The sequence below is a fragment of the Oncorhynchus clarkii genome, chromosome 2 (genome assembly GCF_045791955.1).
Source record: "Oncorhynchus clarkii lewisi isolate Uvic-CL-2024 chromosome 2, UVic_Ocla_1.0, whole genome shotgun sequence".
Classification (NCBI taxonomy): Eukaryota; Metazoa; Chordata; class Actinopteri; order Salmoniformes; family Salmonidae; genus Oncorhynchus; species Oncorhynchus clarkii.
In genome coordinates this window covers 93,275,664-93,295,978 of record NC_092148.1, presented here as the reverse complement: position 1 = coordinate 93,295,978, position 20,315 = coordinate 93,275,664, and the positions used below count along the sequence as shown (strand labels likewise).

The 20,315-nt window shown below is 44.9% G+C and overlaps 1 protein-coding gene across 1 annotated transcript in view; it reads right to left on the bottom strand.

The window, feature by feature from the left end:
• The window catches only part of LOC139376479 (disintegrin and metalloproteinase domain-containing protein 10-like), a 38,120-nt gene extending 19,087 nt beyond the window's left edge, over positions 1 to 19,033 (bottom strand). The window contains exons 1-4 of the mRNA XM_071119115.1: positions 18,880 to 19,033; positions 10,844 to 10,997; positions 8,242 to 8,360; positions 6,205 to 6,363 (exon numbers count right to left, since the gene is read on the bottom strand). Of these exons, the coding sequence (XP_070975216.1) occupies positions 6,205 to 6,363; positions 8,242 to 8,360; positions 10,844 to 10,997; positions 18,880 to 18,946 (499 nt within the window). The 5' untranslated portion in view covers positions 18,947 to 19,033. The remainder of the gene's footprint in view (positions 1 to 6,204; positions 6,364 to 8,241; positions 8,361 to 10,843; positions 10,998 to 18,879) is intronic.
• Positions 19,034 to 20,315: the final 1,282 nt, after the last annotated feature.

The following is a 20,315-nucleotide window of genomic DNA, read 5'->3' as shown; positions in this document are numbered from 1 at the left end:
AGAGCTAGTCATTTAGTTCATTTACCTTTAGTGGGGCGGCAGGTAGCCTAGTGAGGGGCGGCAGGTAGCCTAGTGAGGGGCGGCAGGTAGCCTAGTGAGGGGCGGCAAGTAGCCTAGTGAGGGGCGGCAAGTAGCCTAGTGAGGGGCGGCAAGTAGCCTAGTGAGGGGCGGCAGGTAGCCTAGTGGTTAGAGCATTGGGCCAGTAACCGAAAGGTTGCTAGATTGAATCCCAGAGCTGACAAGGTAAAAATGTGTTGTTCTGCCCCTGAACAGGCAGTTAAACCCACTGTTCCCCGGTAGTTCGTCATTGTAAATAATAATTTGTTCTTAACTGACTTGCCTAGTTAAATAAAGGTTAAATACATTTTGCTTTCTTGGGTACAAGAACAATGGTGGACATCTTGAAGCAAGTGGGGACAGCAGACTGGGATAGGAAGAGATCGAATATGTCTGTAAACAATCCAGGCAGCTGGTCTGCGCATGCCCTGAGGTGGTGGCTAGGGATGCTGTCTGGACCGGCAGCCTTGCGAGGGTTAATACGTTTAAATGTCTTACTAGTCGGCCACGGAGGAGGAAAGCCCAGAAGGAGGGCCTTGTAGGCGAAATGTTGATTAGCGTTAACAGCGTGAGAAGGAGTGAACTCAAGAACCTGTGGGGAGGTGCGGTCACCGTCGGCATGATCATCTGCCTCTTTGTCTACACTGGCACCTATAGGAAGGGAGGAGCAAAATGGAGTTGTGATTTGATTTGCCGAAGGGAGGTCAGGGGAGGGCCTTGTAGGCATCTCGAGAGGGAGAGTAGCAGTGGTCCAGTGTTTTTCCAGAAAGAGTACTACTGTCAATGTGTTGGTAGAACTTAGGTAGCGTTTTCCTCAAAATTAGCTTTTTAAAATCCCCAGCTACAATAAATAGGATATGTGGTTTCCAGTTTGCATAAAGTCCAGTGTAGTTCTTTGAGGACCGTAGTGGTATCGGCTTGAAGGGGAATATACACGGCTGTGACTATAACCTAAGATAATTATCTTGGGAGGTAATACGGTCGGCATTTGATTGTGAGGTATTCTAGGTCAGTTGAACAAAAGGACTTGAGTTCCTGTACATCATCACAATCCCACCATGAGTAGTTAATCATCAACATACACCCCCACCTTTCTTCTTCCCAGAGAGGTCTTTATTCCTGTCTGTGTGATGTACTGAGAACCCAGCTGGCTCTATGGATGGGGACAGTACATCCAGAGAGGTCTTTATTCCTGTCTGTGTGATGTACTGAGAACCCAGCTGGCTCTATGGATGGGGACAGTACATCCAGAGAGGTCTTTATTCCTGTCTGTGTGATGTACTGAGAACCCAGCTGGCTCTATGGATGGGGACAGTACATCCAGAGAGTTCTTTATTACTGTCTGTGTGATGTACTGAGAACCCAGCTGGCTCTATGGATGGGGACAGTACATCCAGAGAGTTCTTTATTCCTGTCTGTGTGATGTACTGAGAACCCAGCTGGCTCTATGGATGGGGACAGTACATCCAGAGAGGTCTTTATTCCTGTCTGTGTGATGTACTGAGAACCCAGCTGGCTATATGGATGGGGACAGTACATCCAGAGAGGTCTTTATTCCTGTCTGTGTGATGTACTGAGAACCCAGCTGGCTCTATGGATGGGGACAGTACATCCAGAGAGTTCTTTATTCCTGTCTGTGTGATGTACTGAGAACCCAGCTGGCTCTATGGATGGGGACAGTACATCCAGAGAGGTCTTTATTCCTGTCTGTGTGATGTACTGAGAACCCAGCTGGCTCTATGGATGGGGACAGTACATCCAGAGAGTTCTTTATTCCTGTCTGTGTGATGTACTGAGAACCCAGCTGGATCTATGGATGGGGACAGTACATCCAGAGAGTTCTTTATTCCTGTCTGTGTGATGTACTGAGAACCCAGCTGGCTCTATGGATGGGGACAGTACATCCAGAGAGTTCTTTATTCCTGTCTGTGTGATGTACTGAGAACCCAGCTGGCTCTATGGATGGGGACAGTACATCCAGAGAGGTCTTTATTCCTGTCTGTGTGATGTACTGAGAACCTAGCTGGCTCTATGGATGGGGACAGTACATCCAGAGAGTTCTTTATTCCTGTCTGTGTGATGTACTGAGAACCCAGCTGGCTGTATGAACGGGGACAGTATATCCCGAGAGAGCCATGTTTCCGTGAAACCGAGTATGTTACAATCCCTGATGTCTCTCTGAGATCATCACCCTTGTGGGCAAGGAGAATGCCAAGAGTGTGCAAAGCTGTCATCAAGGAAAAGGGGGGCTACTTTGAGGAATCTCAAATGTAAAATATATTTTGATTTGTTTAACACTTTTTTGGTTGCTACATGAGTCCGTGTGTTATTTCATAGTTTTGATGTCTTCACTATTATTCTACAATGTCGAAAAGAGTAAAAAACAACCACATTTAAAACCTTCAACGAGTAGATGCTATGGAATAGACATTATGTGGGAAGAAATATATATATATATATTATATTATTATTATTATTATTATTTTTTAAGTAGGTAAAGAACAAATTCTTATTTACAATGCCGGCCTATCCCGGCCAAACCCGGACGACGCTGGACAATGGGCATTCGTAGGCCGTCATTGTAAATAAGAATTTGTTCTTAACTGACCTGCCTAGTAATAAAGGTTAAATAATACAATTAAAAAAATATTATTTCAAATTTTTTTTTTTGCAGAAATTATTTTCAAAGTCCCAGTTTTTCCTCATCTATCTACACACAAGATCCCATTATGACAAAGCAAAACAGGTTTTTAGAAATGTCTGCAAATGTATTATAATAAAAAGCTGAAATATCACATTTACATTAGTAATCAGACTCTTTACTCAGTACTTTGTTGAAGCACCTTTGGTAGTGATTACAGCCTCGAGTCTTCTTGAGTATGATGCTGCACACGTGGCACACCTGTAATTGGGGAGTTTCTCCCATTATTCTCTGCAGATCCTCCCCAATTCTGTCAGGTTTGATGGGGAGAGTCCCCACACAGTTATTTTCAGGTCTCTACAGAGATGTTCGATCGGGTTCAAGTCCGGGCTCTGGCTGGGCCAGACATTCAGTCCTGTCTTGTCTTGTCTGAGTGCTTAGGGTCATTGTCCTGTTGGAAGGTGAACCTTTGCCACAGTCTGAGGTCCTGAGCACCCCGGAGCAGGTTTTCATCAAGGATCTCACTGTACTTTGCGCCATTCATCTATCCCTTGATCCTGACTAGTCTCCCAGTCCCTGCCACTGAAAAACATCCCCACAGCATGATGTTGCCACCACCATGCTTCACCATAGGGATGGTGCCAGGTTTCCTCCAGACGTGACGCTTGGCATTCAGGTCAAAGAGTTCAATCTTGGTTTCATCAGATCAGAGAATCTTGCTTCTCATGGTCTGAGTGTCTTTAGGTGCCTTTTTGGAAAACTCCAAGCGGGCTGTCATGTGCCTTTTACTGAGGAGTGGCTTCTGTCTGGCCACTCTACCATAATGGCCTGATTGACGGAGAGATGGGAGAATCTTCCAGAAGGACAACCATCTCCACAGAGGAACTGGTGTGTGCCTTTCCAAATCGTCTCCAATCAATTGATTTTACCACAGATGGACTCCATTCAAGTTGTAGAAACATCTCAAGGATGATCAATGGAAAAAGGATGCACCCGAGCTCAATTTTGAGTCTCATAGCAGAAGGGTCTGAATACTTATGTAAATAAAGGTTCCTTTGATGAGGTAGTATCTACTGTTGAAGTCAGACGTTTACATACACCTTAGCCAAATACATTTAAACTCAGTTTTTCACCATTTCTGACATTTAATCCATGTAAAAAATTCCTTGTCTTAGGTCAGTTAGGATAACCACTTCATTTTAAAGATGTGAAATAATGTCAGAATAATAGTAGAGAGACTGATTTATTTCAGCTTGTATTTATTTCACATTCCCAGTGGGTCAGAAGTTTACATACACTCAATTAGTATTTGGTAGAATTGCCTTTAAATTGTTTAACTTGGGTCAAACGTTTCAGGTAGCCTTCCACAAGCTTCCCAGAATAAGTTGGGTGAATTTTGGCCCATTCCTCCTGACAGAGCTGGTGTAACTGAGTGAGGTTTGTTGGCCACCTTGCTCGCACACACTTTTTCAGTTCTGCCCACACATTTTCTATAGGATTGAGGCCAGGACTTTGTGATGGCCACTCCAATACCTTGACTTTGTTGTCCTTAAGCCATTTTACCACAACTTTGGAAGTATGCTTGGAGTCATTGTCCATTTGGAAGACCCATTTGCGACCAAGCTTTAACTTCCTGACTGATGTCTTGAAATGTTGCTTCAATATATCCACATAATTTTCCTCCCTCATGATGCCATCTATTTTGTGAAGTGCACCAGTCCCTCCTGCAGCAAAGCACCCCCACAACATGATGCTGCCACCCCCGTGTTTCACGGTTGGGATGTTGTTCTTTGGCTTGCAAGTCTCCCTCTTTTTCTTACAAACATAACGATGTTCATTATGGCCAAACAGTTCTATTTTTGTTTCATCAGACCAGAGGACATTTCTCCAAAAAGCCCAATCTTTGTCCCCATGTGCAGTTGCAAAACGTAGTCTGGCTTTTTTTTTTTGTGAAGATGCTGGAGGAAACAGGTACAAAAGTATCTATATCTACAGTAAAATGAGTCCTATATCGACATAACCTGAAAGGCTGCTGATGAGCAGCCTTTCAGGTTATGTCGATATAGGACTCGTTTTACTGTAGATATAGATACTTTTGTACCCGTTTCCTCCAGCATCTTCACAAGGTCCTTTGCTGCTGTTCTGGGATTGATTTGCACTTTTCGCACCAAAGTACGTTCATCTCTAGAAGACAGAACGCGTCTCCTTCCTAAATGGTATGACAGCTGCGTGGTCCCATGGTGTTTATACTTGCATACTATTGTTTGTACAGATGAACGTGGTACCTTCAGGTGTTTGGAAATTGCTCCCAAGGATGAACCAGACTTGTGGAAGTCTACAATCTTTTCTGAGGTCTTGGCTGATTTCTTTAGATTTTCCCATGATGTCAAGCAAAGAGGCACTGAGTTTGAAGGTAGGCCTTGAAATACATCCACGGGTACACCTCCAATTGACTCAAATGATGTCAATTAGCCTAGCAGAAGCTTCTAAAGCCATGACATAATGTTCTGGAATTTTCCAAGTTGTTTAAAGGCAGAGTCAACTTAGTGTATGTAAACTTATGACCCACTGGAATTGTGATACAGTGAATTATAAGTGAAAAAAATCTATCTGTAAACAACTGTTGGAAAGATTACTTGTGTCATGCACAAAGTAGATGTCCTAACTGACTTGCCAAAACTATAGTTTGTTAACAAGAAATTTGTGGAGTGGTTGAAAAACGAGGTTTAATGACTCTAACCTAAGTGTATGTAAACTTCCGATTTCAACTGTTGCTGTTTAAGTTTTATAAAAAAAAATGTGTATATATATATATATATATTCTTTTTTTAACTGTTTTTGCTTTGTCATTATGGGGTATAGAAGCAGCACATCAGTTATTATTTATGAGAGAGAAAAAAAAGAGAAAAAAACCCCCTCACTGTCCTTTCGTTTTCCCCGAAGCTGCAGTCCGATCCAGCCTCGTTTCAATAAGACATGGAATATTTTTAGCTTTTTAAGTCTCTCTGATCAGAGACTCTGGAACAAAGCTCATCCATCTTATTCTCCAGTGACTGGACATTTGCCAATAGAACGGAGGCGAGTCACCAGGACCTCACCAGGACCCCACCTCATCACCCACTGCTGCCTACTGATAGCCCATGGAACAAAGGAATAAGGTCCGGTATGAACAGTGGAGAACAGCTGAGCTGGAGTTGATTGGTCGGCATCAGCGGTTGATTGACGGGCCTGAAGGCCAATCAGATTGAGAGGGCTTTTTTTTTTTTTTTTTTTAATACACCCAGTCCCTCAGCTAATGAGTGTCTCCTCTCCCTAGGGGCCAGCACTGAGCCAGTCTCTATCCTCCAGATGCAACAGGAACAAGCATGCACTCACACAATTAAAATATGACAAAAGGGTACACCAAAGCCAGTGTGTTTGTATAGGGACAGAAGCAGGATTGGGTGTAAAGAGTGGAAGGGTAGGTCTTTGACACACACACACACACACACCCCCACAGTACTCACTGATGTCGTCCTCGTGGTAGATAACGGAGTGGAAGGGAACGTCCCGGTCCTTCAGGTATCTCTCCGCTGGCTCTACGTAGAACTTCCCCTGGTACGTCTGGATGAAGCCCTCGAACTTGCCCTCCACCACCGAACCATGGCTCAGTGTGCCCTTTTCACCTGGAGATAGAGAAAGCAGGGGTCATTTAGTCGTGTGATACCAGACCTCAACACCCTATTCTCAATCCAGAATCAAGCTTAATCTGCAAAACCCCTAGAACAGCTGGAGTGGAGGCCAGTATACAATAGACCCCCAAAAGAAGAAACAGACTGAGGGAGGGACTACCTGGACCCATCCATTAAATGTAGCATACAGGACAGGGTTAGATATAAAACACATAGAAGGAACATTAAATGTAGCATACATAGCATACATACAGTGCCTTGCGAAAGTATTCGGCCCCCTTGAACTTTGCGACCTTTTGCCACATTTCAGGCTTCAAACATAAAGATATAAAACTGTATTTTTTTGTGTAGAATCAACAACAAGTGGGACACAATCATGAACTGGAACAACATTTATTGGATATTTCACACTTTTTTAACAAATCAAAAACTGAAAAATTGGGCGTGCAAAATTATTTTTATTACTTTACTTTCAATGCAGCAAACTCTCTCCAGAAGTTCAGTGAGGATCTCTAAATGATCCAATGTTGACCTAAATGACTAATGATGATAAATACAATCCACCTGTGTGTAATCAAGTCACCGTATAAATGCACCTGCACTGTGATAGTCTCAGAGGTTCGTTAAAAGCGCAGAGAGCATCATGAAGAACAAGGAACACACCAGGCAGGTCCTAGATACTGTTGTGAAGAAGTTTAAAGCCGGATTTGGATACAAAAAGATTTCCCAAGCTTTAAACATCCCAAGGAGCACTGTGCAAGCGATAATATTGAAATGGAAGGAGTATCAGACCACTGCAAATCTACCAAGACCTGGCCGTCCCTCTAAACTTTCAGCTCATACAAGGAGAATACTGATCAGAGATGCAGCCAAGAGGCCCATGATCACTCTGGATGAACTGCAGAGATCTACAGCTGAGGTGGGAGACTCTGTCCATAGGACAACAATCAGTCGTATATTGCACAAATCTGGCCTTTATGGAAGAGTGGCAAGAAGAAAGCCATTTCTTAAAGATATCCATAAAAAGTGTCGTTTAAAGTTTGCCACAAGCCACCTGGGAGACACACCAAACATGTGGAAGAAGGTGCTCTGATCAGATGAAACCAAAATTGAACTTTTTGGCAACAATGCAAAACGTTATGTTTGGCGTAAAAGCAACACAGCTCATCACCCTGAACACACCATCCCCACTGTCAAACATGGTGGTGGCAGCATCAGGGTTTGGGCCTGCTTTTCTTCAGCAGGGACAGGGAAGATGGTTAAAATTGATGGGAAGATGGATGGAGCCAAATACAGGACCATTCTGGAAGAAAACCTGATGGAGTCTGCAAAAGACCTGAGACTGGGACGGAGATTTGTCTTCCAACAAGACAATGATCCAAAACATAAAGCAAAATCTACAATGGAATGGTTCAATAATAAACATATCCAGGTGTTAGAATGGCCAAGTCAAAGTCCAGACCTGAATCCAATCGAGAATCTGTGGAAAGAACTGAAAACTGCTGTTCACAAATGCTCTCCATCCAACCTCACTGAGCTCGAGCTGTTTTGCAAGGAGGAATGGGAAAAAATGTCAGTCTCTCGATGTGCAAAACTGATAGAGACATACCCCAAGCGACTTACAGCTGTAATCGCAGCAAAAGGTGGCGCTACAAAGTATTAACTTAAGGGGTTGATTTTTAACTTAAGGGGTTGATTGTGAAGTTGATTCTTCACAAAAAAATACAGTTTTATATCTTTATGTTTGAAGCCTGAAATGTGGCAAAAGGTCGCAAAGTTCAAGGGGGCCGAATACTTTCGCAAGGCACTGTATATAACACATAGAAGGAACACAAAAACAGATATATGAGGTGAAGCGTCCTCCAGGCTCACCATATATTTCTCCTGTGTAAATGTGAGAGGTGTCATAGTTCACCTCCTGGCCTCCTACAGACACCTTCAGGTCCTCCGCAAACAGACTGGTGTCTCTCTTCATCCTCAGGTTGAAGTGTCTGACAGATGGAAACAGAGGAGGTTTAGTACCAAGTCATTCAGTCATTCAGGGCAGCCTAGTGGTTAGAGCGTTGGACTAGTAACCGGAAGGTTGCAAGTTCAAACCCCCGAGCTGACAAGGTACAAATCTGTCATTCTGCCCCTGAACAGGCCGTTAACCCACTGTTCCTAGACCGTAATTGAAAATAAGAATTTGTTCTGAACTGACTTGCCTTGTAAAATAAAAATTCTGTATGGTTTTATTTGAGGAGGGACAGATACAAATACATTGACATATTAAATAAACAAACAATCACCTGATATATAGATAGATACATATGTTTAGTTTCATTTATAAGAATCCCCAGTAGCTGTCTGGAAGACACGTCCTGAAACAACCTTCATAAAACAGCTGGTGTTTTTTATTACAATTTAGAGCAACAACAAACAAACATAAATGTGGAGGACAACAATTAAATTCTGAATACACCCACTGAGATTCAACGTTTCAGTTAAATGGTGTTTCAATGGCTCGCGAGAAGAGTCTCATCTCAAACCCCTTTTCTCCTGTACTATGTTATTAACACGTGGCACTAAAACGTGGTGCCTTCAGGCCCGAGAGTGAGTCTCCGGATCATAGAAATATAAACTATAGAATTTCCGTTCTATATAATCTATTTCTATGATTCAGGTTATTATTATAGAGTGTGTTGGTGCTCATAATAACATAGGTCCTACCTGATAACATAAATTTTTTAAAAAGGTCAAATAAATCAATAAGAATAATAAAAAAAAACCTCTGGATGGAACTTGACCGATGTTTCACAGGACTCGGGGGAAAAATAATGAAAATGAAAGAGAGAGAGAGGCAGAGGGATAAAAAGACAAGGGTATTGGCCCAGCAGAAAATTAAAAATCTATTTTTTGTTACCGTACAAGGGCAGTGAATATTATTTCCAACTCCAACAGCAAAAATGAGGTCACCTTGAAAAAAAAAAAACACTGCGTCTTTCCTGCATATTAAACGATGTTAAAAAAATAAAAACTCTAAAAAGTAGCACTGTAAATAATTGAAGAACGAAATTCATTACGTTCTGTAAAGCTCCTCAAACACTAACAGTAAAAAAGGAGAGAATTTTGAGTTGGTCAACATCAGTGACTTCTCCCTAAAAATAAATCTCCAAAAGAGGTGTACATGGCATAGGGACAGACACCTCTCCAACCTGTACGTGTATCCGTGTCATTCGGAGGGGTAGGGATAAAGAGGAAGGTACATTTCGGTTCGACCATGTGTACAATTGACGAATAATGAAGCAATAAGGAATAAGAACCCCGGGGGTTTATCGTGTGATAACAGCCGGCTCAGGGCTGTTCTAAGGACCAGGGTGAAACCAAAAAAGCTGGGAAAAAACCTTTAGGAGGGAGTGATCCCCATAACCCCCGGCTTCCAGGCTCTTATTGCTTTTATAAAAACAGTTTGCCAAACATAAAAAATTACCACAAAAAAGATTAACAACATGTTTTCAATTAAAAACTTTATTTTACTGAGTAAATGTGTTTTATTTCGTACTTCCCATCAGACGGTAGAGTCCGGTCAAAAGCCAGTTGTTAGTTCTGAAGTTGCGAATCAAAACAGTGGACGTTTAAAGTGGAAGGAGGTTTTCACTCAAAATCTCACAATACATGGCCCCATTCATTCTTTCCTTTACACGGATCAGTCGTCCTGGTCCCTTTGCAGAAAAACAGCCCCTAAGTCCCAGGGGGAACGCTGAACTTTATTCAAATCCTCTGTAATATCGCAAAGGGGAGTGGCCAATAGCCTCCAACCCCCTACTGGATGTTTAATGACCATTAAGCACAGATTAAATATTTTAAATGATTTTAAATAAAACTGAACAAACAGCCAGATGGCCTACCTAGGGACCCGGTCGAGACCATGAGAGAAACCATGCTCTCCCACGAAGCCTGGGAAGGCTAATTTAGAAGGTAGAGGATATTAATAATTCTCTAAAATGTTTTCTGAAAATAATCAGATGAAAACAAAGCTTAACAACTTTCATTGAAACTACAAATAGGCCTATGTTATTGAGAACCGAACGGTTCTGTTATAGACGCGTTGAGAGAGACACACAGAGAGAGAGACACAGAGAGAGAGACACAGAGAGAGAGACACAGAGAGAGACACAGAGAGAGAGACACAGAGAGACACAGAAAGAGAGAGAGACACACAGAGAGAGAGAGAGACACACAGAGCGAGAGACACACACAGAGACACACAGAGAGAGACACACACAGAGAGAGAGAGACACACACACAGAGAGAGAGACACACACACAGAGAGAGAGACACACACACAGAGAGAGAGACACACACACAGAGAGAGAGACACACACACAGAGAGAGAGACACACACACAGAGAGAGAGACACACACACAGAGAGACACACACACAGAGAGACACACACAGAGAGTAAAAAAAAAGGTCTGGGAGACGTAGGCCTACCTTCCGTGTGCATGGAAGTCTAGATGGAGAAACGCGTCTTGGTGGTGGAGGGCCCTCTTGGCTCTCAGGTGCTTTTCATGTATCTCATAGGTGTTATAGGAGAGACCCTCATAGTGATGAACATACTTGTTCAGGGGGTTCCCATAATGGTAACCTGTGAAGATGACAAGACAGGCTGTGTAAACTGAATATTAACTACAATTATAAACTGGGTGGTTCGAGCCCCGAATGCTGATTGGCTAACAGCCATGGTATATCAGACCATTTATTTTAACTGCTCTAATTACAATTGGTAACCAGTTTATAATAGCATTGAGGCGCCTCGTGGGTTTGTGGTATATGGCCAATATACCACGGCTAAGGGCTGTGTCGCGTTGCGTCTTGCCTAAGAACAACCGTGAGCCGTGGTATATTGTCCATATACCACACCTCCTTGGGCCTTATTGCTTAATTATATCACATGTTTCTTCCTCTTCTAGGCCTAACTATATCAACAAACCATATAAAAAAACATAACAGCCTATAACGATACCATGATAGCACCATCATAACATTCATGATCCCCAATTTATTCTACCAAGGCCTGGAAACACATTACACATAGTCTACTTAGTCCCGTACATGCGAACATTCTGTGTGTAATTACATAGGAGTCCTGACTTGTGGAGGCCACCGTAACGTCTGGATTTACCCCCCCCCCCCCTCAAAATTACATAAAACGAGCAAAAGAAGTGGTAGTCCTACAAAGGAGTGGTAGTTCACTGAGCATATAGCCTAGTCTACATCCATAGAAATAGAATCTATTATAGAAATACAACCTATTGTAGAAATACAACCTATTGTAGAAATACAACCTATTGTAGAAATACAACCTATTATAGAAATACAACCTATTATAGAAATACAACCTATTGTAGAAATACAACCTATTGTAGAAATACAATCTATTGTAGAAATACAACCTATTGTAGAAATACAACCTATTATAGAAATACAACCTATTATAGAAATACAACCTATTATAGAAATACAACCTATTATAGAAATACAACCTATTGTAGAAATACAACCTATTGTAGAAATACAACCTATTGTAGAAATACAACCTATTGTAGAAATACAACCTATTGTAGAACCAGAATCTACTATAGAAACAGAATCGAATATAGAAATCGAATATATTATAGAAATGCAATCTATTACAGAACTAGAATCTATTATAGAAACAAAATATAATATAGAAATACAATCTAATATAGAAATGCAATCTATTACACAACTAGAATCTATTATAGAACTCGATTCTATTATAGAAACAGAATGTAGGTCTATTTATATATCTCCATCCGTGAAAGGCCTGGCTAGGCAAAACAGTCACAGCAATCTCACTCTCAACCCTAGATATAAAACCACCCGGATCGCATAATAAGGCTTTAACATAAGGCCTAATGGATTACAACTGAATTAGTATCACTCAGACCTGGCTTCAAACACTATTTGAAATCATTCCAAATACTGTCTCTGTGCTCGGTTGAGATTGCCTGCCTTAATGGACCAATAGAATAGTCCCAAAACAGCAAACAATGTCCATCTACCACCTCAGGCAAGCTAGAGGACACAAAGTATTTGAACTCAGGTGTGATATCACTTACAGGAGCAGGTGTTAAATCCCGTGCCTGCTCTCAGCTACTGTACGATCTGTTTCAGCTCATGATTTCATTCAGGTAGGTAGGTAGGTTAAATACTATACAGCTAATCAAACCAAATCATTTCGAACTAAAATGTATCGTCCCTGTATCGTATCACAGCCCATGTATATCTATCTATACACGTATCGAATCATCTTGAAGGGGAAAGATGATCCCTACTAGTTAGCACCTCTTGTTTTCTGTAAACACGCACTGTAACGTGGAGATATGGCAGTGTGAGAACACTTCTCTCTAAAATTGTGTAGTGTTTTGTTTATTTTTAAGAAAATTATTTCTCGCTGATGTAAAAGATATGTGCCTTATGTTTCCAAGCGATGTGTGTTCACACTGAGTGTTGGGGATCTGAACCAAAGTCGTCCCCCCCACAGGGAAGAAGATAGCGATGTGTGTTCACACTGAGCGTTGGAGATCTGAACCAAAGCCCCCCACACACAGGGAAGAAGATACCTTCATCAATAACGTTTGGCACTGAAAGGTAGTTGACCTCTATGAATGGGTTAGCCCTAGATCATGACTCCCAGTTCCATGACATCACATGAAAGAGTCATTGGACGAAGGCGTCTTCTGTGTCCAGGAGTTTCGTTAAGAGCCACACGGTACAGTTTTGGAAGCATAAAGACTATCTTTCATATCAGCGAGAAATCATTTTCTAAAAAAAAAATGTAAAAAAAAAAAAGGTCTCATCGATACACACGGTACAGTTTTGGAAGCATAAAGACTGTATCATTCATATCAGCGAGAAATCATTTTCTAAAAAAAAAAATATTGAAAAAAAAGGTCTCATCGATACACACCTTTATAGGGTTAGTGTTCCCACAAGGCCCTATCTCCATGTTACAGCACGTGTTTACAGGAACAGACAGACGGACCACAGAGGGACCACCTTTACTAATTAGCATGCTCTGAACACCTGTGTGTAACGGAAGAAGGCTCCCAGAAACGTGTTGTAACTGTAAAAAACTACTGTCGGCTGAAACTGTGATAAAGCCCGTTAAAACAGTGTAAAGCAGTGGAGGCTGGTGGGAGGAGTTATAGGAGGACGGGCTCATTGTAAATGGCTGGAGTGGAATTAAAGAAATAAGTCAAACGTAGTTTCCATATGTTTGATACCGTGTTCCATTTAAGCCATCACTATGAGACCATCTTCCTATAGCTCATCCCACCTAGTCTAGTGGTTAGAGTGGGGCGGCAGGGTAGTCTAGTGGTTAGAGTGGAGGGGCGGCAGGTAGCCTAGTGGTTAGAGTGGAGGGGCGGCAGGGTAGCCTAGTGGTTAGAGTGGAGGGGCGGCAGGGTAGCCTAGTGGTTAGAGTGGAGGGGCGGCAGGGTAGCCTAGTGGTTAGAGTGGAGGGGCGGCAGGGTAGCCTAGTGGTTAGAGTGGAGGGGCGGCAGGGTAGCCTAGTGGTTAGAGTGGAGGGGCGGCAGGGTAGTCTAGTGGTTAGAGCGTGGTCATCCCACCTGGGGCGGCAGGTGTAGTCTAGTGGTTAGAGTGGAGGGGCGGCAGGGTAGTCTAGTGGTTAGAGTGGAGGGGCGGCAGGGTAGTCTAGTGGTTAGAGTGGAGGGGCGGCAGGGTAGTCTAGTGGTTAGAGTGGAGGGGCGGCAGGGTAGCGTAGTGGTTAGAGTGGAGGGGCGGCAGGGTAGCGTAGTGGTTAGAGTGGAGGGGCGGCAGGGTAGTCTAGTGGTTAGAGTGGAGGGGCGGCAGGTAGCCTAGTGGTTAGAGTGGAGGGGCGGCAGGGTAGCCTAGTGGTTAGAGTGGAGGGGCGGCAGGGTAGCCTAGTGGTTAGAGTGGAGGGGCGGCAGGGTAGCCTAGTGGTTAGAGTGGAGGGGCGGCAGGGTAGCCTAGTGGTTAGAGTGGAGGGGCGGCAGGGTAGCCTAGTGGTTAGAGTGGAGGGGCGGCAGGGTAGCCTAGTGGTTAGAGTGGAGGGGCGGCAGGGTAGCCTAGTGGTTAGAGTGGAGGGGCGGCAGGGTAGCCTAGTGGTTAGAGTGGAGGGGCGGCAGGGTAGCCTAGTGGTTAGAGTGGAGGGGCGGCAGGGTAGCCTAGTGGTTAGAGTGGAGGGGCGGCAGGGTAGTCTAGTGGTTAGAGTGGAGGGGCGGCAGGGTAGTCTAGTGGTTAGAGCGTGGTCATCCCACCTGGGGCGGCAGGTGTAGTCTAGTGGTTAGAGTGGAGGGGCGGCAGGGTAGTCTAGTGGTTAGAGTGGAGGGGCGGCAGGGTAGTCTAGTGGTTAGAGTGGAGGGGTGGCAGGGTAGTCTAGTGGTTAGAGTGGAGGGGCGGCAGGGTAGTCTAGTGGTTAGAGTGGAGGGGCGGCAGGGTAGCCTAGTGGTTAGAGTGGAGGGGCAGGCAGGGTAGCCTAGTGGTTAGAGTGGAGGGGCAGGCAGGGTAGTCTAGTGGTTAGAGTGGAGTGGCGGCAGGGTAGTCTAGTGGTTAGAGCGTGGTCATCCCACCTGGGGCGGCAGGGTAGTCTAGTGGTTAGAGTGGAGGGGCGGCAGGGTAGTCTAGTGGTTAGAGCGTGGTCATCCCACCTGGGGCGGCAGGTGTAGTCTAGTGGTTAGAGCGGAGGGGCGGCAGGTGTAGTCTAGTGGTTAGAGCGTGGTCATCCCACCTGGGGCGGCAGGGTAGTCTAGTGGTTAGAGTGGAGGGGCGGCAGGGTAGTCTAGTGGTTAGAGCGTGGTCATCCCACCTGGGGCGGCAGGTGTAGTCTAGTGGTTAGAGCGGAGGGGCGGCAGGTGTAGTCTAGTGGTTAGAGCGTGGTCATCCCACCTGGGGCGGCAGGGTAGTCTAGTGGTTAGAGTGGAGGGGCGGCAGGGTAGTCTAGTGGTTAGAGCGTGGTCATCCCACCTGGGGCGGCAGGGTAGCCTAGTGGTTAGAGTGGAGGGGCGGCAGGGTAGCCTAGTGGTTAGAGCGTGGTCATCCCACCTGGGGCGGCAGGGTAGTCTAGTGGTTAGAGTGGAGGGGCGGCAGGTGTAGTCTAGTGGTTAGAGCGTGGTCATCCCACCTGGGGCGGCAGGGTAGCCTAGTGGTTAGAGTGGAGGGGCGGCAGGGTAGTCTAGTGGTTAGAGCAGGTAGCCTGGTGGTTAGAGTGGAGGGGCGGCAGGGTAGTCTAGTGGTTAGAGCGTGGTCATCCCACCTGGGGCGGCAGGGTAGCCTAGTGGTTAGAGTGGAGGGGCGGCAGGGTAGTCTAGTGGTTAGAGCAGGTAGCCTAGTGGTTAGAGTGGAGGGGCGGCAGGGTAGTCTAGTGGTCAGAGCAGGTAGCCTGGTGGTTAGAGTGGAGGGGCGGCAGGGTAGTCTAGTGGTTAGAGCGTGGTCATCCCATCTGGGGCGGCAGGGTAGCCTAGTGGTTAGAGTGGAGGGGCGGCAGGGTAGTCTAGTGGTTAGAGCAGGTAGCCTAGTGGTTAGAGTGGAGGGGCGGCAGGGTAGCCTAGTGGTTAGAGTGGCGGGGCGGCAGGGTAGTCTAGTGGTTAGAGTGGAGTGGCGGCAGGGTAGTCTAGTGGTTAGAGCGTGGTCATCCCACCTGGGGCGGCAGGGTAGTCTAGTGGTTAGAGTGGAGGGGCGGCAGGGTAGTCTAGTGGTTAGAGCGTGGTCATCCCACCTGGGGCGGCAGGTGTAGTCTAGTGGTTAGAGCGGAGGGGCGGCAGGTGTAGTCTAGTGGTTAGAGCGTGGTCATCCCACCTGGGGCGGCAGGGTAGTCTAGTGGTTAGAGTGGAGGGGCGGCAGGGTAGTCTAGTGGTTAGAGCGTGGTCATCCCACCTGGGGCGGCAGGTGTAGTCTAGTGGTTAGAGCGGAGGGGCGGCAGGTGTAGTCTAGTGGTTAGAGCGTGGTCATCCCACCTGGGGCGGCAGGGTAGTCTAGTGGTTAGAGTGGAGGGGCGGCAGGGTAGTCTAGTGGTTAGAGCGTGGTCATCCCACCTGGGGCGGCAGGGTAGCCTAGTGGTTAGAGTGGAGGGGCGGCAGGGTAGCCTAATGGTTAGAGCGTGGTCATCCCACCTGGGGCGGCAGGGTAGTCTAGTGGTTAGAGTGGAGGGGCGGCAGGGTAGTCTAGTGGTTAGAGCGGAGGGACGGCAGGGTAGTCTAGTGGTTAGAGTGGAGGGGCGGCAGGGTAGCCTAGTGGTTAGAGCGTGGTCATCCCACCTGGGGCGGCAGGGTAGTCTAGTGGTTAGAGTGGAGGGGCGGCAGGGTAGTCTAGTGGTTAGAGTGGAGGGGCGGCAGGGTAGCCTAGTGGTTAGAGTGGAGGGGCGGCAGGGTAGTCTAGTGGTTAGAGTGGAGGGGCGGCAGGGTAGCCTAGTGGTTAGAGTGGAGGGGCGGCAGGGTAGTCTAGTGGTTAGAGTGGAGGGGCGGCAGGGTAGTCTAGTGGTTAGAGCATGGTCATCCCACCTGGGGCGGCAGGTAGCCTAGTGGTTAGAGTGGAGGGGCGGCAGGGTAGTCTAGTGGTTAGAGTGGAGGGGCGGCAGGGTAGCCTAGTGGTTAGAGTGGAGGGGCGGCAGGGTAGCCTAGTGGTTAGAGTGGAGGGGTGGCAGGGTAGTCTAGTGGTTAGAGCGTGGTCATCCCACCTGGGGCGGCAGGGTAGTCTAGTGGTTAGAGTGGAGGGGCGGCAGGGTAGTCTAGTGGTTAGAGTGGAGGGGTGGCAGGGTAGTCTAGTGGTTAGAGCAGGTAGCCTAGTGGTTAGAGTGGAGGGGTGGCAGGGTAGCCTGGTGGTTAGAGCGTGGTCATCCCACCTGACACCACTGGTGTACAGTACATTTAGCATTATATGAAATTAAAAGGGTTAAAACTGTATCGCTATTTGGAATCAATTCACGTTTAGATTGAGTACTTGGCTGTTTTGGCTGCTAGCGCCAGTCTACCCTCCGAAGATATCAAATCAAAAAAATGCTAGGACGTTAAGGAGTAGAGGTGTAGTCAGTCTCCTTAAGAATGCATCTCAGGCTGTGTGTGAACCATGAAACACAACATTCAATCAAAGCTGTTAAAAATCACTTCTTTGAGCAATTAGTTCGATGCAGGGTGATTTCTAACTGATGCAAGGATGATGCAGTGGCGTCATGTGAACAAGAACGACATCTCATTGAAAACAACACAGTGAGTTGCCTCTATAGATTTCTTGATCCGAACTTGTCAATGAAAATCAGGAAATTGTTGGATTCACATGTATACTATTGTATCTTTCTACTGTATCCATCGAAGAGTTACAACATATATTGTACGTATATTATTTTTTTTACTATTTTATTTATTTAACTAGACAAGTCAGTTAATAACAAATCATTATTTTCAATGACGACCTACTGGGGAACAGTGGGTTAAATGCCTTGTTCAGGGGGCAGAACGACAGATTTTTACCTTTTCAGCTCTGGGATTCAATCCATCAACCTTTCAGTTACTAGTCCAAAGCTCTAACCACTAGTCTACCTGATATCCTAGGATGTCCCTAGGATGTCCCTAGATCCTCCTAGGATGCTAGCTACCACATAGCTAGCTAGTAAGTAAGTTAATAACAAAGATCGAATATATGTTCTCTTTCGAGATCCATTGACTTTGGGCCAACAACAAACAAAGAAAATGCAAAAATGACAAGATGTCAAAAGGCATAGCTAGCTAGGAACGTTAATCCATACATTGCCTATGCTGCTCTGTACCATCACTCATTCATATATCCTTATGTACATATTCTTTATCCCCTTACACTGTGTACAAGACAGTAGTTTTGGAATTGTTAGTTAGATTACTTGTTGGTTATTACTGCATTGTCGGAACTAGAAGCACAAGCATTTCGCTACACTCGCATTAACATCTGCTAACCATGTGTATGTGACAAATAACATTTGATTTGATTTAATCATCAAGCAATACGGCTAACTAGCTAATTGTTGCTGCTAAACTGATGCTAAATTAGCGGGCTAACTAGTTAATTACTGACAGAAAGTGGGACAGCCCCATAATTGCACTTTTTTTTTTTTTACTATTGACGTTGTGCATAAACAATATTGGCCTAAAACACTCCATAATATTGCAAGAAAAATCCGATGGTCGCAGAATCCTTCTTCATATTCTCACAACAAATGGCACCTCAGCGAGCTAGCTAGCGTTAGCCTTCACATAACCATCATGATAAACCAGCATTTTAAAACAAAACTAGCTTTTTGCCAAACTTAAAATAAAAATATTTCGACAACTATATAGCTTGTTGGTTTGTCAACAAAAAAAGGACAAACGATATCTTCACAACGACCAGGCCTTGGTCCGTTGTGTTAAGTTTTCTTAGCTAACCTAGCCTACTAGCCTTCTTGGCCGTTATTCCTTCGCTCTACAGAATACATGCAAAATGCTCCTACTCACCTTGGGTGTAATTTATTAAGTAGATGAAATAGAGGAATTTGACGATGAACATATCTGCTAAGTCCATTGTTCGAGCATTGATACCGTGATCCCCTTTATTGTCCTACTTTAGACTCACTCTGTGACAATGTTTATCGCAGCTCTCTTTCTCCTCTTCCTTGCCTCCCGCCTCCCTCTCTCTCTCTCGCTCTCTCTCTCTCTCAGTGTTTAACGTCCTGACGTCAGACGCAGACCTAGGGATGAGGAGTCTCTCTTTTCAGTCTCTCTCTCTCTCTCTCTCTCTCTATCTATATATATATTTATATATTTATATATCTCAATTCAATTCAATGGGCTTTATTGGCATGGGAAACATGTGTTAACATTGCCAAAGCAAAAGAGGTAGATAATATACAGAAGTGAAATAAACAATAATAATTAACAGTAAACATTACACATACAGAAGTTTCAAAACAATAAAGACATTACAAATGTCATATTGATGAGGAGTCTCTCTTCCCCATCACCATGGAGTGATACATTGTAGCAGATAGTGTATTAGGTAAGGTTTCAAAAAGTAGGATTACAAGCTAGCTAGCTAGTTACCTTTGTGATTTCTCGGGCGATCTGATGTTGTAACTTGTCACTCTCAGCTTAAAAGACCGTCTCTGCAGAATAAAAATAAGTAAATATATATACACTGAGTAAACCAAACATTAGGATCCTCAATTCGGTGCGCCGCTGCTAAATTAATATAGGGGAAACACTGAATTCATCATGTTTTTTTTCTTCTTCTCTCCCTGTCTGTCCTACAACAAACTCTAAAGTGCTAACTGTTTAAGGTCAGTTTCATTGAATTGTGAACCTGAGTGTGTACTTCAGTGAGACGGGTCAAAGGTCAAAGGTCAAAGGCAGGTGTTTGCCAAGCTCATCCGTCCTATTCAAGCCTCGATGGCAGTGATGTGACACACCTCTATGTCAGCTCCCAGTCTCTGCAGCTCATCTGGGCCCAACCAGGCTAGTCTAGTAAAAACTCAGCTCGGTAAATGTAAAGGGTACAAATGGATGCATGATCACACAGTACAGCTCAGCGCAGCTCCGTTCAGTAGTGTTAAAAGGGTCTTCTTATTCCAGCCGAGCCCCTCTGGTCCCGGTCACCACCACGTGTCACACCTTTCCACCGACCCCCAGTTTATCCAGCCACATAGACAGGGCCCTTCACCTCTACCAGCTGACATAATAGAATAGAATAGTAGATCTGCTGCTTCTGAGACAGCCTGTCGCTAAGTTTTGTTAGACTTCAGAGCGGCTTTTGACATAATCGATCATAGTCTGCTGCTGGAAAAAAGTATGTGTCATGGCTGTACACCCCCTGCTATATTGTGGATAAAGAGTTACCTGTCTAACAGCTTTAATGGAAGCCTCTCCAACATAATCCAGGTAGAGTCAGGCATTCC